Source organism: Vitis riparia, chromosome 6, assembly GCF_004353265.1.
Source record: "Vitis riparia cultivar Riparia Gloire de Montpellier isolate 1030 chromosome 6, EGFV_Vit.rip_1.0, whole genome shotgun sequence".
Classification (NCBI taxonomy): domain Eukaryota; kingdom Viridiplantae; phylum Streptophyta; class Magnoliopsida; order Vitales; family Vitaceae; genus Vitis; species Vitis riparia.
The window spans coordinates 1,854,941-1,873,849 of NC_048436.1; the positions used below are offsets into that span (position 1 = coordinate 1,854,941).

At 34.1% G+C, this 18,909-nt stretch overlaps 2 protein-coding genes across 2 annotated transcripts; both read right to left on the bottom strand.

The window, feature by feature from the left end:
• Positions 1 to 5,080: 5,080 nt before the first annotated feature.
• On the bottom strand, positions 5,081 to 9,385 carry LOC117915587 (histone deacetylase 8). The gene is made up of 3 exons (XM_034831180.1): positions 9,015 to 9,385; positions 7,668 to 8,248; positions 5,081 to 5,754 (listed from the first exon to the last, which is right to left on the bottom strand). Exons 1-3 carry the CDS (start codon positions 9,268 to 9,270, stop codon positions 5,452 to 5,454), a joined length of 1,140 nt encoding a protein of 379 aa, XP_034687071.1. The 5' UTR covers positions 9,271 to 9,385; the 3' UTR covers positions 5,081 to 5,451.
• A 5,729-nt stretch (positions 9,386 to 15,114) lies between these two features.
• Positions 15,115 to 16,991, bottom strand: LOC117916284 (aluminum-activated malate transporter 8-like). Its single transcript, XM_034832238.1, has 6 exons — positions 16,712 to 16,991; positions 16,455 to 16,595; positions 16,074 to 16,346; positions 15,867 to 15,979; positions 15,633 to 15,776; positions 15,115 to 15,471 (listed from the first exon to the last, which is right to left on the bottom strand). The coding sequence occupies exons 1-6, from the start codon at positions 16,989 to 16,991 to the stop codon at positions 15,115 to 15,117; spliced, it is 1,308 nt and encodes a 435-aa protein (XP_034688129.1).
• Positions 16,992 to 18,909: the final 1,918 nt, after the last annotated feature.

Sequence of the window (18,909 nt, forward strand, 5' to 3'; positions counted from 1 at the left end):
TTTACCGATAATGCATCAGATGATCGAATGGATCATATGTACCATCATACGTGATGAACTTAGGAATGGTGTACCCTCTTGGGGGTTCATACATCAAAATATGTTGAGCGAATGACGTTGTCATCATATCATTTCAACAACGAGTTGTGGCTCCTAGAGGTAACTCGTTCAGATGTTCGTGAGGGAGTTAAACTACAAAGGATAGGGGCCGAGCCATCCCTCCTATGACCTCAATGCGGGGTAACCTCATCTATTGTCGGTTGCCTGGGTTCAAATATAATGGGGGTTGGGGTCTTCGTCAAGAGGTATTGTCTGCCTCATCGACACCTTCAGTAACTAGCATTCTCTGGATCCTAGGATCAGATGGGCGATGTCCTTTGTGCAAGTTTAAAATGGTGTGAGGAGTTTGACCAAGGGGAACTACATGATCTAAAGGCTTTGCCACGTTATCATTGATTTGTTAGCATAAATGATCAAGATTGTTTGCTGATTGATGCAACATTTGAATTCAAGCACGTTGATCTTCAAGTTGTGTCTGCAGCAAGGAATTTTCTTTCCTTAGAAACTCAATTTGAGCAAAGATGAATTCCATTTTTTCCTGCTTCACCTGACGCCTTTCGAAATCTTCATGAAGAGTTTTTGAGGCTGTGGCCCTTTGGGGAGTTGTTGTACTAATTGAATACTACGGCTGACTATCTCCTATTGCTTGGCTTCTAACTCCAAACAAAAAGGGGTCTACGTTTAGTTCAAATTGAAAGTGATACTTTGACGTAGAACTTTCCCATAGACGGTGCCACTTGTTGGAGCTAAAAATCTCGAGTTATAGTCCTCTTCTTGCCGCATGTTTTCTTTTACTAGCCACCCAAGGCTCACCTGATGTTACCTCGGGATAACTTCCTCCTATGGTCAAGTCAGTTGGGGGTTTGTTATTTTTTTAAAAAAGAATAATTTTTTGGTATTTCTTATCTCCTATGGCCTGACCAGTTGCATTCATATATCCTTCATCTACCGATAGGTACGGAGACTCTAGGGGCACTTTCTTCCCCATTATTCATTCTCTTTTTTCCATTTCAAGTAGTTACAACCCCAAGTGCTAATTGTCTCCACTACTCATGGATAATTCTTCCACGTCTTACTTTGCTACTTTTCTTGCTAGGCCAATCATGCTAGTTGGGCTTTAATCCTAGGCCAAGCTGACCCAACATAGAAGATGCAGAGGATAGTCTTAGATAAGCCCATTACCCCTATTTATGGGGGTACCTACAATTATCACACAACCATTTCGACACTCAAGAAAGGATTCGAAAGGCAAATCTCTAGAAAAACTTTGAAATTGGGATTGAAGGCAACTGATCCTACTAGAATGGACCTTCATATTTCAAATTTAGATGATTTTGACCTAGGTGGTGTATCAAAAACTATTCAGGCATTGATGCATGAAGTGTCAACCTATGAAGGAGTAGAGGTTTTTGAAAACAGGGACTTAAAAGTAGTAGAGCTTGATGTTAACTGTTTTGCTAAAGAAACAAAATCAGTGGTGAGGCGTTCAGTTTGAGAAGATGCTACTGCCAAACGTCACATGTGATGACTATCTCTTCGGCATGCTTTAGGAAACAATGGGAACTTTGATGGCATTGTACGAGCAAGTAGTTAGGACTTAGGATACATGTTTCGCCAATCAACACTAATGCTTACCATCAATTTGGTGTGGATTGGGAATGCTAAACGTGGCTTGCCTTCGGATAAGTAATTTCTAATAACCATGAAGAAGACGATATTCTATCCTGAATTAAGCTTGCTAAGATACAGTTTGCTTAACCTCCTATTTACATTGAGAAGAGTGATATGGAGTTAGAAGAAAATGGAACCAACTTTCGCAATAGGAGAATACACGATGAGGTTCAAAGTGGGACAAGAATTTCAATCAACGATTTATCAGGTTGAGTAGAAATATAGTGGTGAAGTCGTGACTTTGAAGCACTTCATGGAATGATGATGGGCATGCAAGAGTAGTCCGCGCTTGGTTTTTACATGTTATTGATCAGATTTCTTTTCTAGGCTTAAGTGGATGTTGTTTAAAGCTATATGGGATGGGTTTTCAACAGATCAGTTAGGTTGGGAAGAGCATTAAGACAGTCAATTCGTGGACGTAGCTCGTCTTGCAGAAATCAATATATATTGGTTGCCTTTGATGATGCCATTTCAAGTGGGATTAACTCACCGAGTTGCTAAGTTCATTAAGAGGGGAACATTCATAGAGATGCTTAATTCAATAGTGGAAGATTGGTCAGTTCTTTTCTAGTTTATTAGCAATATACAAAAGCCTCCACATGCAATCACCCGCACCTCTCCACCCTGGGACCTACTCATGCATGTATGGCCAGTTTGCCTCCATCTTGATTTTCTTTTCTTATTTTGACAGGAATTTACAGGTTTTTGAATTGTTTTTTTTTTCAAAATTGTTTTCAATTAAAATTAACCCAATTTTAAAAGCTCATATTCAAACTATTTTAGCACTAAAATTCTTGATTTCAATAAATTTTGCTGTCATTTTCTCTCCGCTAGCATTTTTCACTTTTTTCTTGATTTTAAATAAATATTCGATTTTCACGTTTTAAATAAGCATGGATACAATTTTCATAATTCTAAAATAATAGAATTTATGAAATTAATTCATGCAAAATCAATTGGGTATTGTTTCCATGATAGCACATTATTATTTGTTGCTAAGGTATGCTCCTACTCTCATTTTGTTTATTTATTCTCTATGCATGACTTGCGTCCATTATGTGATTATTAATTGGTATCTATTGATTTCCTTATCAATTGCCTCATTTGTCTCACCTTATTTAGTAAAGACCCGTTCTTAGGGGGTTTAGAGGGGTGCTACGGCTTGTCGTATTACCTTCTCAATAGGTAACTTGACCCCCAGACCCACACTCGGTTTTCACAAACTGTCTTTTTTTATTAGGAGTCGCACTTAGGGTTGTTCTTTATTATTTTATTTTTTCTTTAAAAAATAAAACAAAAATAAATGGCATCCAATTCTTTTCTAAAAATAAAATTTTCACAAATAAAAAATGAGTTGTACCATCGAATGGAAACGCATTGCAAAAAATACCTTAATTTTATATTTACTATTAAAAAAATACCATTTAAAAAAAAATATTTACTATTATAAAAAATAAAATATCTCCCATATTTAGTATTATTTAAAAATAATTCTATAATTCTATAATTTAACAAGTAAATCTATGTACTTTTCTTTTTTTTAAACAAAAAGTTATTCAACAGTTACATAATAATGTATAAATTCTTTTCTAAAAAGTTTATACTTAATTTATGTGCTTTAAAATTACTTTAAATTTTTTTTTTAAATTTAAAATAGAAAAAAAATTTAATACCTTAATTTTTTTAAAGATATTTTAATCATTACTTTTTCATTATAAACCTTTAAAGGTTTATACATTTTATACAAAAGTTATTACTTTTTTATTTTTAAAAATAGAAGAAAAAATTCAAAAGGATTCTAATTTTTTATTTTTAATAAGTAAAAATTTTTTACAATACATAAAATAAATACTATATATTAATATTATTTTAGGTTTTATTATTCACATAATTTTTTTTAATCAAACTTTTTTTATTTTGAAAAATTAGTAATATGCAAAAATTGAGAAGAGCAAAGAAAATGAATGGAAGGAATCATTTTATGCTTCATATATATCTACCATATCTCAATTGATTATTATTATATCTCTTACAAAAGATGTTGGACAAGATATCTTCTCCATTATTCTTGTGTCATTTGGAGATATGATAAAGTTAGAAGATAATTCATTCTATGCAACAGCTTCCACCCATTCCACAAAATGTCATAAAACCGAGAAATCCCTATTACCCATTTCAAATTCCTTAACTCTGTAGCCATAAAACCAACAGCAGAGAGAGCAACTTATAAACTGAAACACAGATTGTTGTGGTAACAGAGCAAGACAGAGATTGTTGTAAAAATACAAGGACATTTCCTAGGAGTTCTCTGGACAATTACAAGCTGAAATGAGTTATGGGAAAGCTTTTGACTCACAAGTTGGACTGAGAGTTCGGGTTGAATGCAAATAATTTGCAGTCCAAATTGAAATATATTCTCAATTGATCACTATTCTAATGGAAGATACAACCTCAGAAGAGCAGTGTGACAGAAGAGGGTGTGTGTCTCATGCAGTAGACATAGGCTTCAGCTTTGAGTCGACTATAAAACTAAAGGCAAATGATAGAAATACAACCTAGGGCAATATTGGTCATATTTTCCTTGTGACAGAAATATAATAGCAATCAAGGAAATCATCAACAGGCCCTTAAAGGCTTATGGTAGTTGGAGTCGATTCACAGTCCTTTCTCCCTTTTATTGATATTCTCTACTAATGATAAAACAAAATTGTTGGGCAGCAAATAAATATGTGAATCATGCAGAAAATTTTGGCAGCCATGAATCATCGTCAAAATAGTAATACAGATCAATAGCTTCCAACCATATTCTACAGAAGAGCGTACTCGGAATAAATAGAACAGATGAAACCATATGGTAATGCTACTGTGAGCACAAAACCAGTTGAAAGGATGATTTCAATGAATCAAATATGCATACCTTGTTTAAGGTTGCTGGCCTCATGTTCACTTGGAACATTGCGAGTATTTGCAACTAATTACCACCATAGCAATTGAGCTTGCTCACATAAATGAGGTCTAATTAAACCAATTGCAATTCATTAGAACCAACCAACAAATGTGACTTTTCTATCACATGCAAAATAATAATAAGCCATGATTACAAGCATAACACTTGAGCTTGCTCATGTAAATGAAGTAATGAATTGATCTATTGAATAACAATTGTGGTATCAACCAAGCATAACAAATGTAATTCAATGGCATCAACCAACAAATGTGGCTTTTGCATTTATGCAAAATAGTAACAGTATCATCAAATCATAAATTTAGATATAATTGCACCCTTTTGGAAATAACTGAAAATCTATTGAATAATCCAAGAATAGATTGGATGGCTGCACAAATCTCATTTGGAAAAGAAAAACATTTCTCTTAATAATCCTACTTATGGATGGTCCATCCTCTATAATGAGATTATAAAAGAACCTTTTTCTTTTTGTTTGATAGATAAGAGAATCCAATAAAGATGTACCCACAACAGAGGGCACCACCCTTATCAATAACCTCTTTTTCTTCTCTAATATATATACAATTTACCAATTTGAAGAAACAAGAAGAAGGAAAGGAAAAAAAAAAACACCCTAAGCAGTAACAGTGACTTCTCTAATTCAAATAACAGATGTTCCTAATTTGATCACTAGATTTCTGATATAAGATTTAAGTTACACCAAGAAACAGGTTACAAACTCAACATGTGATTTCAACAAAATACCCCCCCGATTAACCTCCTTTTAAGAATGGGGCAGTACTGTTTTGGAACTTTTTAATAGCATCAATAACTTTTGTGGTCATTAGCTCATCTTCAGGGTAATAAGCAATGGGATCAGATAATAGAGGACTTGGAAGATTGAGAACACCTTCAAGTGTAGCATGAAGACAATAAGCTGAGTATGTAACCTGATATCCACCTTCTTGGACAATCAGAAGACGTCCATCACTATACTTATCAGCGAGTTTACGAACTATTTGACCAATCTCTCTATAGCCCTCCATTGTCAAGCATTGCCTTCCATTCGGATCAAACTGGAGCAGAAGCAGCATAATTAATAAGCAAACTTGACTTGTATCAACATCAATGTTAGAATTCTTGATTTTACATATACAAAGCAATAACAGAGTATTTCTGGAGTAACCTGGACAGATTCTGCATTCAAAATTTCAATATCATAAATCACAGTTGAAGTAGGGCAATCATGGTGAATCTTGATGCTGGGATAAAATTTTAACCATGGAGTTCTTCAAAGGATACAGAAACAAAGTGGATTTCTGCACCTGGAGATAATGACAATTCTCTGGTTTTACCCAGTGGGACAGAATGGGAAAAATCACTTTGGTCCGCTTACAACTGAAAATTTTATTTTCAATATTATAAATGCACACCCAAGCAACCTCTAACACGATGAAGCAGAATTAAGGTACTTCTCAAAATTCATGCATTCCAAATGTTAAGCTAAGCTTATCAAAAAATCAAGCAACGACTGTCAAGATGGAACAAAGCCTCACCAAGAGGATGTGGGGATTTCCTCAAGTTGATACTTCAATTTTTTTATTAGGTATGCAAAAATTACACCTATTTATTCTCTTCCTGCAACAAATGTCTGCCATGTGCTTTTTTAGGGTTTCCAAAAGCTTGTGGTGCACAATGAATGTGATAAACTTTTTTTTTTCTCTGGACAGGAAGAATATTAACTTCACTTTGAAGCCTAGAGTTCTTAGTGTCAATTCAGTTTTGGTCATTCCAAATAAGTTAATTATCTGTGATGTTCAGAAAAAAGGCTATAATGCATCTTCAAATCACACATCATTACTACAATCCATGTGGATAATGTCCTTCATTGAAAATTAATAATGTTGACACTGTTAATCAGTTGCTTTTTGGTCTAAACATGTTAAGTACACTAAAATTCACAATGGTTAGTCTTCAAACAGAAAGGAACTACATAAGTTTAATAATAGAATGGAGCATTTGCAATAAGTAACTTTAGAATATTTTATGCCAACATATACAATGAAATATATGTAGTGGTTTATTTTCATCAAACCCTAAGTTAGATGAAATATATATAGTGTGAACTTTGGCATACAAGGAAGGGGTTGACAGTGGTTATGGTGTGGGCTTTAGCATATGTCATCTGAAAAGAATGGGATGTTTCGGAAGTGCCACTAGCATACTGGTGGAAACAGTAAGAGAATAAAATTTTGACATGACACTTGGTGGGGGGTTGGTTCTCTCAGGGATCAATTTCCAGGTCCATTTTCCTTGGCAAATAATAGAATGCATCCCCTTTTAGTGGGCAATTTTCAATAAAATCATTATTGCATGTAAAAAAACAAAGAACTGATAGTGGATTTCACATGGGTTGAAGAAAGTGTATTGGCTTAAATTGTAATCTCTTTGCTTGATAAATGACATAGCCACCTTATCTGTATGAACTGGTTCAGATCCTTGCCTATTTTGTATCTTTCAATCTAGTACCAAATGGATCATATTCTTAATTTAGTGGAACATAGGACAATGTAACAAATTTGGAGTACCAACTGTTAGTTCACTTTTCGCTCATTCAGTGATTTAAATTCTATCACACCATTCATTCACCAAGACAAGTGGATTCCTAATGTAATCTAGGTGCTGGTTTTCCTTTCATCTGTTTTTTTGTGGAGTAAAGAAAATGCTTCTATCTCATGCATATCACCCAATTTAGTATTTTAATTTCAAGGCCACAGTTCCATTTATCTGAATGCCAATAGTCCATACTCGAGTCCTTTCCAAGCACACCTAAATGCTCCTCCAAATTGAACACACCCACACACTTGTATATACACCCCAAATTTTTATTTGCATATGAGCACGTAACCCTGCCTCTGAAATAAATTCTTCTATAAGTTTAATAATTTAGATATAAATGTCAAATAAGAATAAACAAAGGCAAACTTACAGCACTTGAATCCTGTCCAACAACCAGCACCATCATTTCAGGCTCATACTTTTGAATGGCTGGAACAACCAACTGGTTCATGGCATACGCATATCCCTGATCTCCTGTTCCATTTGGTAGAGGTATGTTCAAATTATATCCAAACCCTTCCCCTTCACCAATCTCATCAACAGAACCAGACTGCGGATGAGATGGACCCCATGAACCATGATTCATATGAAGTGAGATGGTAAGAACTTTATCAGAGTGATAGAAGCCCTCAGCTGTCCCATTCCCATAATGAACATCAATGTCAATAACTGCAACCTTTGCACACCCAGAATTTAAAGCTAACTGAACAGCAAGACCCGCATTGTTTAGGAAGCAATACCCATCAGCTTGACCGGGCTGAGCATGGTGACCAGGAGGTCTAACCAATGCATATGCAATTTTGCCATGCCCATCAAGTATATGCTTCATTGCTGATAATGCAGTACCAGCAGCAAGAAGCGCAGCATCCCATGAGCCAGGATTCAAGAAAGTTCCTGAACAAAGCTCCTTTCCACCATCTCTATCTGCTTGCACTAGTTCATTTATGTATTCTGGGAAATAAACATACAATATCAAGCTCTGACCACATCAACCCCAAAAGTAATCAAGATGAATGCATCAAATTTCCACTAAACAAAATAAATCTCCTCTTCCCAATCTTCTTCTGTATTCTATTTAATTCACAAAAAATAGCAAGGGAAAGAAAAGAGAAGAAAGTTTCTTATCTCATAATTACCACTATTACAACTCCAAAGCAATCAAACAGACTACCAATGCTCCTTGCTAATAAAACAACCCTCAAAATAATTCAGATTCCCCAATCATCATTAGGCTATCATCTTTGTTTCTCACAGCTAGTTGCTTATACAAATAATTAATAACTAAAAGCAACCTAATGATGTTTTCGATTTCCATACTTACCACCCAAGACCAATAGAAAATGATATTATCAGTGACATTTTGATGATATTAATGGGAACCAAGATTCCCAACAGAAATCTTAACTCACTTAGGTTTGTGTTATCTTGGATATTTGTTAATTTCTCTGTTATACTTTAGAGCAACGCTTAAGAATTCACATAACATTTATTCACAATTTCATTTTTCCAAAGAAATTCACAGAATATCCTAATATGTTTTCTTTCCCATATGTACAGTTATATGTAATTGGAGTGATTGGAAAGGGAAAAGAACAAAATAGTAGAGGGAAATAAAACAAAGTTTGAGCCCAATGAGTTTTTCCTTCCTCTCTACTCTACCCATTCCTTCCATTTGAGAAATTAGTGAGAATGAATTGAGAAAGAGAAGAATAAGGACCTGGAGTGTGAAAAGAGAGCAAGTGAGAGATGAGAGCTGGGGTTCCGGAGTGCCAAGAAATGTAGGGAGAGATGGGGCCTCTTTTGAGGATGGAGACCATGTTCCTTAGCCTCTCAGAGTTTTCTGGGTGCTTTTCGAGGACGTCCAGGAAGCCAGGGTCCATTCCAGTGTCGAACACCCCATTTCCTGTGTCGTGCTTCAGCATCCCCTCGTGCCAGAACACATTGATTCCACCACTAGGGCTTAGGCCTGCCATCAACCACTTGCTTGCTTCCCCAGAGCTTCTCCGCCCTCAGTTCCAACTCTCTCCTCCAACCCCAGTTTCGTCAAACGCCACCCTCTTCTACTAATATTGTACAACCCAACCCAGTATACGGTGGGAGGCATTGGATCCATTTTACTAATGCTTTTGGAACTGGATGGGTTACTTAACAAGTGGACGGTTCAGACTGATTATGGAGTCGCGGTTCAACGGATGTTGTCATAATTATGGTTTATATATATATATATAATTAAATTAAAAAATATTTGTAATTTTTTTTAAATACATAAAGAACTAAAAAATCAATCATATTTATTTTTTCATCTTTAATGTTATGCATTAAAATAAAATATATGTAATATTTAAATATGAAGATATTTATTAAAAATTATTTAATTTACCTATACATATATATTAAAAGTTATTATCCTATTATATTTATAAATTTAAATGATATTACATTATTTTACTTATCTTATTTACATTTTTATTATTATAAAAATTTTGAAATTAATCTTGTTATATAATTTATTGTTGAAACTCCCATGTTGCATTACATGATGATTTTTTTTTAATCCTCCCTCCCATCAATCCCACATCCCACATCAGAATAAGATAAGAAATGAAATGGGTTCAAGTTTAACCAAGGCTATTTTGGTTTTTAAAACAATGTTTTTTACATTTTAACGTTTAGGGTGAATTTCATTCACACTACACTAAACCATCATTAATTTTAAATTTTACGGATTAATACCAAATTTATTTTAAAAAATGATTAAACATGCCTATCTAAAATCTCTTTAAAAATAAATTTTATTTTATAATTTTTTACACCCTTTTTCACACTTATTTTTTTAGAATATATTAAAGATAAAAGAAATAGTATTTTTTTTTAAAAAAAAATTGTTCTAAAACATTATTTTTTAAATATTTTTATAAAATATTTTAAGTAATTATTAAAAATATAAAAATAATTTATAATATTTTAATTTATACATTAACATGTAATTTTTTTATTAAATTTAAAAATTATCTTTTTATATTTGAATTCTTAAAAATAATTAAAAATTGTATTTAAATAATCCTTATGCTTGTTTAAAGCCATCATCAACAAATGTCATATCATACCGTAAACCCTCCATTTTGTTTCTTTGATCATACTTAGTACCCCTTACTTTATGCCTTCACGTGGTATAGACATAACATCCATCTTTTACTTAGTTATTCTTGTATTCCTTAGTGACATCTACCATTTGGCCTTGGCATTGATTTTTTTTTTTAACCACTTTTGGAAACCTTTTGGAGAGATCTTCAGATCCATAATGTGACTTAAGTAGCACTCTAAGAGTCCCCAAAGTTTCAACACGTTTGGAGCTCGAATAGGGTTTCATCTGTGTGAAACAAACCCTTCAACATTTTTGTTTGCCTCTTTTCTTGCCCTACTTTTTTTATCCTTTTTTTTTTTAGGTTTCTTGGGCTAGTTTTAGGGGATTTTTTTGTGGGCCTCAACTTGAGGATTTTGGTCTCCTTATTTGCTTAATTTGAGAGTATAGAAGAAGAATTTAGGGCCACATGGAGATGATGACATATGTCAAAATACTATCCTCCCTTAACCTACAAATATAGGTCTTAAGGCTTATTTTCAATAGCTCTCTTTGGTTTTTTGAGGGAAAATGAACTTTTCCCAATTTTTGAGAAAAAAGAAGAAAAGAAAATTTGGGAGATTTGAAAAATGTTTGACTTGAAGAACAAGTTTGATGCTTAATTACTATAAGCCAAGTGTTTTACTTGAGAGGAGATTTTTTTGGTAAGTTCTTGATTTCGTTTTTTTTAGATTATTTTCATCTATTTATTAATTCTTGAGATAATGATTATATGTGTAAAATTAGGGCTAATCAATTTAGGAAAATCACCCCAAGAGAGGGGCGTGAATTGGGTTTCTAAAAAACTTTTGCAAGCACAACAAATTTAAACAATTCAAAGAGCAAAAATAAAGAAATAGAGATAGAAAAATCAAATACAAGATTTTATAGTGGTTTGACACTCTTTGTCTATGTCCACTTTCCTCAAGTTCCAACCGAGTAAGGGTTTCATTATCCTTGAAGTTTCAACCAAACTTCTAATCCTTTACACTTGGATTCTGACTTTAATAGGCTTTACAAGATTCCTTCAAGTATACCTCAACTTGAAGCTTTAAACCACACAATCTCACTTCAATAAATGAATGGAAATCACACTCAACCTAGCTCAATAAATGAATAAGTGAAAAAGAAATGGCTAAGATAAATAATAAGAGTGCACTAGAATGGTTTGTGAGTGAAAATCAATGCACTAAAGAAGGAAATGAGATCTTTTGGTGAGAAACAAGTAGGTAGAAAATTGATTGCAAGTGCTCTTTATCTCATAAATGAAGTGAAACTCTCAATTTATAGGTTTCTAGTATTGGACACCAAAAACACCAAAAAATGTCTTATCCAATCAAACTTCGGTTCAATCGGTTGACTATCCATTGGGCATTAAATGCACAATAAGTGACCATTGGACCTCAACTAGGAGGACCTACCCCTCAATTGGAAGAGGTCTCACCCTCGACCAGGAATGCATAGCTACTAGATGAAAGAGAAGATTTTTGCATTCCTCAACTGGTCCTCGATTGGGAAGAGGTAACTGGTTGACCGGTTCCATGTCCGGTTGAGTTGGTTGTCCAATTTCTTGATTGGTTCACCCAAAATGGTTTGAAAACCTATATTTTTCAAAAAAAAAAAAATTTACTTCTAACATTTTGGCAAAGTCTTTAAGTATAATAACATGTCGAGTTTGAAAAGGTTTGCTTAAAGTTTAAGTGAAAATACTAGGCTTTTAATAAAAAAACAATTTTAATGTATAAGCCGAGTATTGAATGAGGCATGGTTTAATATGAAAAACCTAGGTGCACCCATATATTCACCTTACAATTAAATCCTAGTCTTAAATGGTCTTCATGCACCCTTAATCTTGTACTTCTTTGATCATTTGATGATTATCTTGTCATTCCAATTGAATTTCTTAAATAAAACCTGAAACTTATCTTAATTTTAAACAATTGGTATGCTAACCATGGTTTGTTATCATCAAAACATTATTAGACGAACCCTTGGACTAAGTTTTTTTTTTTTTTTTTTTTTAATGAGAAACCTTGGTTATCCAGGAGGAAATGAGTCTCCCCCTTAAACCAAGCATAATTTAAATCAAGACTTTTAAAACTTAAGCATAGATACATATTAGATATGAAAGTGAACAAGATCAATCCATTAAGCATAAAAACATTGCAAAGATAATCATCAATCAAAAGGATATCCATGCGTTCAATATAAAATCATTCAATGTGGGTAAGGATAATCATATAAATGCACCATCATCAATGGATAATATCATAAGCATAGAACTATATCCAACAAAAAGAATAGCTAGCCCATGCTATCCAACGTTTGTCAACATGTCCAAAATAGAGGAATAACCCATTTTATTTAAAGAGTAAATAGTATATAATGTAACATGTTCAAAGTAAGTATATGTCGAAAAGAAGTAAAATGAGTATGGTATGTATGTTTTGTAAGCCTAGATACCCTCTTAAATAGCCTATAAAAGGTTTCCCCCTTTGGCAATGTAAAAAATGACAAGAGGATCTCCAAGTGATGACCAAGGTTATAGAGGTGGTAGAAGAAAGATCAAATGCAGGTAAGCCATCACCTCGACATGCTGGGTGGTAGATGTAGCCTCAATACGATCAAGTCAACCTTGAATATGAGCAAACTGGGTGGAGGTATGATCCTAAAATTGATCAATCCTGTGATGCAAATACTCAAACTATGAGATGAAGCAACTCTAGTATTGATCCATGTGATCCTTCATGGAATAAAAACAATTATCACTTATCACTACAAGCTCCTCCATACGAGTGCCCATAGAACTTATTTGGGCAAACAAGTCCATCCATGGAGCATGCTATGGAGCAAGAGGCGCTTAAGGCTAGGGTATCTCTATGTAAGTAAGATCAGTGTATGATGGTTGAGAGTAAGAAGGCTCAATGTATGATGGTTGAGTAGGAGGTCCATCGATATGCATAGGCTCCTAGAAGGCGGGCTCAAATGGGACACCCTTCGTCAATGTAAGAATCTTGGTTGAAGTCAGGGAATGTCAAGCTTAGGCTCATCCCTCAAGCCACCCTTAGGGTCCACTCCGCCCTCCATCTCTCTAATCTCGACCTCCTGCTCAACTCCTGGAGGTGTTTATGCATGTGTGTTGCCTTCCTTACCCATGAACCATTAGGAGCTTTCTCAAATTTCATTGGCCCCATGGACTAATCATCATAAGTATCATAAGCACGAGGAGCCTCAAAGTTTGTCTCTCTGCTTAAGTTAATGTTGACATCCTTGAAAACTCTAGTGAGAAAGTGGTCATAAGGGAACACTCGAGTGTTGCTTTGATAGAAAGCAATCATATGTTGCATCATAAGATAACTAAGGTGAATATCTCATCCTGTCAAAATTGAATCAATCAAGAATGCCTCTAGGTATGAAACCTTATCTCAATGTCCTTTTCTAGGCATGAGCGAGTAGTAGATCATGTGTTATAGTACATGGCTAATGATGGTCAAAGCTATTGGTAGAAGGTTTGCCAATTCTATTGGCATCAGGAAGTCCATAGAGGCATTGAATGACCTCTCCTATTACAAAACTAGGAACTTTAGGCCATGTCTTGAACTCATATACTCTCAATCCAACTGTAGACACCTCTTTAATATTTCATTGACATTACTATGGAAAATAAACCTGATTCAATATTGGTGTAAAAATAATTATAATGTTGAATTTAATTAAAAATATAGTATACCTTTTTAAATATTGATTGGTTAATAGTTGAGATGACAAAAATGTATTTTCAGAGTGAAAGGTGATCATAAGTTTAAATCACAAGAATTGTAAGTTAATACTATAATTATTAAAAAGTTAAAATGTCTTGACTTTAGAAATAGACCCAAACTATATAAAACATTCCAAAATGATGAATAATATATTATCAGTTATTTATTTGCCACAAAACTAGATTCATCATAAAAAAAAAAAAATGTATTTGGTGATGAAATTATATATTTCTTTACAAAAAAAAAAAATGTTTTAGTAACAAAATGGTATGATCTATTGACAAAATTTTGTTATTTATTATGACAATTTTTTTATCATAAAATGTGATTATTTAATGGTAATTCTAATTTTGTTACTAACACTTAATTTTTCATGAGGAAATAGAATATTTGTAGATAATGACTTTTAGTAACGAACCTATGAACCTCATGAAGAAATTTTTTTTGTCACGATGCATTAATAATGACAAATTATTATTTATGTAACACTTTAATAACAAAAATTGATATTTATTATAGTGAATGTTAATTGTGTTTCACGTGAGCTAGTCAAAGCCTAATTCAAAACTTTTGTTTTAAGAGAGAAAAATCATTTTATTTTAAATATGATTTGGAGCCTCTTTCATATTATTTTCTCAAATATTCAAGTCTTGTATATTTTTTAATATTTTATTTCCCAATCAAATGGGGAATAAAATTATGAAAAACTCTATAAAGAAGAAAAATATATATTCAACTCAATTACAACTTTCGTGTTCCTTTCATTAATAATACTTTTCTCTCCATTTCACTTTCCACAACCAAATGATGAACATGCATGCTTCTTATGGAACTTTACACATCCATAATGGATAATTGCGTATTGAGGGAACATAACCCTTTTGAGGAAGCTCAAACGGATTCTCAAATGGATTTATTTGCTCTCGGTGAAGTCGCTATGGTTCTTCTGGTGTTACGACAGGGCTTATAGTACTTTTGAAATGTGCAAGAGAGGCTAGTTCCTTAACTGCATCAGAAATTCTCTCAGTGCATGTTACAATGTCCATTACCGTCGAAGCAACTGCGACAGCTGGTATTATCTCAAGGAGAGTAGTACTGTCTTCCAACAAACCTGTTTCGAGTAAAGACATGAGATTCTTGGCTGCACTTTTGGAGTTCTCAATGTGGAAGTCCATGGAAGTTGATCGAGTCATTGTTCTAATTGTTGCTGCTAGTTCCTTCAAAGCTTTTCCTGATTCTCTGGTCATCTCTCTGCACGACTCTTGAATTTCGCCTCGAATTTCTTGAGCAGCCTGTGGTATACATTGACACATGTTGGTTTAGCATTCATTTGGTACTAAAGTTGTATGCATAAATATATCTCAAATGGGTTGATAATCACATATAGTGAAATCAATTGATTAACATTTTTTATTAATTAGAGTAAGAAATAGTGGATTTTAGTATTATATACTTCGATCTCAGAGGCAAGGTGGCCACTTAGAATTTCAATTTTGTAGGAACATTGCCGCGCTAGGGTTCCAACTTTCAGGTATTGCTTCCATGGATGGCGGAACAGGAATCGACCATGACCAGGTTCCCATCTTGCTAAATTAACCTATAAAATGAGAAAACTGAAGTCAGGTTGAATTCATCTAGCTATCCAGGCCAGGGAGAGACTTTTTTGTTTTGTTTTGTTCTCACCCACCATGGTTTCTTCACTGTGTTTTGAAGTAAGAACGCTTTTATATCCTTGCAGAAATGACTGATCAATCGTTATCTGTGCATCTCCTGAAATTCTACAGTATGCACCACTAAATCCTGTAGAACAATCATAGAGAAGCCATGGGAAGTAAGAAATTATTTCTGTTGTCTTCATGTTTACAGGAAAATGTCACTAGTTTATCTAGCATACCTTCTAAGAAGCTGCCAAGCTTCTCCAAGTTGGCAGCAATGAGTCTCTGAAGATCTTCACCAACCCATACCGGACAAATTAAAATGGATACAAGAAGAGCAATAACGCAACCGACGATGATGGTCAATAGCCTCTCGTATGCTATGGTTAATGCGTCTTCATCTCGGTAGCCAGATACAGATACCATAGAGAATGTCAACATTAATATTATCAGTCCGTAATCATATCTTGCCTTCATTTCAGGAAAGAACCGAAGAAACGTCACTGCTGCAGCTGCATCTCATCCATTCACCACAAATAAATATGCTATGTATTTGAATCATGAAATGATTTTAAAGCACTGAACTGAATAATATAATTTGATTCTGCAGGCATACATACTTAAAACCATGACACAGAGACCCAGTACTATTGGTTGTCCAATCTCTCCGGACAGAGCTGCTAGATGTTGGGCTCCGACACCTAGAGCGCCACCTAGCAGTGTTGCAAACGTCCTATTTAAACCCCTTCCCAGGGTTCCTCCTGAAAGGAAGTTCAAATTGTTTATTATTGTAAGCTCAAGATATCGAATAAAAGTACCCCATGAAGAGTATCTTTTTCTGTGAAATACAATCAACTTAGAGAATTAGCAAGCTTACCCACTGTGAATTCTAAGACGAGGAGCACAGTTAAGACAGCCCATACTCCAGATTCATGGAAGAATTTATAGAGAGGGTGAACATAGTATAACAAGGAAACCAACGTAAGAGCCAGTCCTACTTTTAGGCAGTGAATAATCCTTCTCGGTTCATCTCGTCCGAGCTTGTTTGCCTTCCCGGCAACATTTACCACTTTATTCTTTGTCTTCTCCGGCAAATCCTTGAGGAGCCACCACCAGCAAGCCTGACTTCCAGCATTCGGTTGACTTGCAGATGCCATTGCCACGGCCAAGTACTTAGAAAGAACTCAGAGAAGATACCTTTTAGCCCAGACCCACCTCCATATTTATAGTATGAAATGGCTTTGTGCCAGTCAACAAAGATCGTACTACTTGTCCTTTTTCTTTGTAATCAGTCACATGGCCAATTGACAAAAGCTCCTTCTGATTTAACTTAATTGATTTATCCGTTTATATTGATCAATTAATTACTATTAAAAACTGAACTGTTTAGCAAAATAAAACTAAGGAAAAATCTATGGTATTGATTCAGTACCATACCCAGTTTTACAATTATATCTCTGAATGATGTGCAAACATATATATATATATATATCGTGATAAAAATCGATGAAATTGGGTTGAACATGTGGTACCATGATTGACCGTGCATTTCCAGTACGATATGGAAATTGGAGTTACCGTTTGCTAGCATGGTGAATCTAGAAAATTATTTCAGAATGAATTTTTTTTTTCCCTTTTTAATACAGCATAAAAGTATGGACCCCAACCTAATCGTGGAGCAAAACTCACATTCCAAGGTACAATTTCCAACCTGGATCACACCTTGTTCTCTGCATGTGTTAATTGTGCGTGGACGTGCAAGCATGCAAATTGAGATTCTGGAGCCGGCTTCACATGCTTACAAATGAGACAATTGACCACTATCAAATTATCTAACAACTAAATTTGTAACACGAGTTTGATGGTGGCATCCACTTAAAATCAAAGAAACCGATTAATCCTTTTAATAGTGTTACCGCAAAATCTGGTGCTGAGCCTACACTAGCAGGTCAAATGTCCCATCAAAGCAGCCCCAAAATTTTATTTTCATATTCATGGTGATTACTTTCTTCATTCCATTCATGCGGAATTATGTATAATCTTTACTGTCCTAGGGAATTATGTGGGAGTTGGAGATCAGGAATTTACTTATGTTCAAGGTCAGTGGGCATAATAAAAGATCAAATATCATGGGCTCGTAACAAAAAAAATCATGCTAGGGTTATTTTATTTTTACTTATTAACACTACGTGAGCAAAGCATATGACCAAAATTTGGGAATTTGAGAGATATTTTTCTATTCCCATATACAAGAAATCCTCAAACGATTATTGAAGATTTATATTTCAAAGTAGGGAACTATGGGCATAATAAAAGATCAAATATCATGGGCGCCTAGCAAAAAAATCATGCTAGGGTTATTTTATTTTTACTTATAAATACTACGTGAGCAAAGCATATGACCAAAATTTGGGAATTTGAGAGATATTTTGCTATTCCCATATACAAGAAATCCTCAAACGATTATTGAAGATTTATATTTCAAAGTAGGGAACTATGGGCATAATAAAAGATCAAATATCATGGGCTCCTAACAAATAAAATCATGTTAGGGTTATTTTATTTTTACTTATAAACACTGCGTGAGCAAAGCATATGACCAAAATTTGGGAATTTGAGAGATATTTTTCTATTCCCATATACAAGAAATCCTCAAACGATTATTGAAGATTCATATTTCAAAGTAGGGAACTATGGGCATAATAAAAGATCAAATATCATGGGCTCCTAACAAATAAAGTCATGCTAGGGTTATTTTATTTTTACTTATAAACACTGCATGAGCAAAGCATATGACCAAAATTTGGGAATTTGAGAGATATTTTGCTATTCCCATATACAAGAAACCCTCAAACGATTATTGAAGATTTATATTTCAAAATAGGGAACTATGGGCATAATAAAATATCAAATATCATGGGCTCCTAACAAATAAAATCCTGCTAGGGTTATTTTATTTTTACTTATAAACACTTCGTGAGCAAAGCATATGACCAAAATTTGGGAATTTGAGAGATATTTTGCTATTCCCATGTACAAGAAATCCTCAAACGATTATTGAAGATCTATATTTCA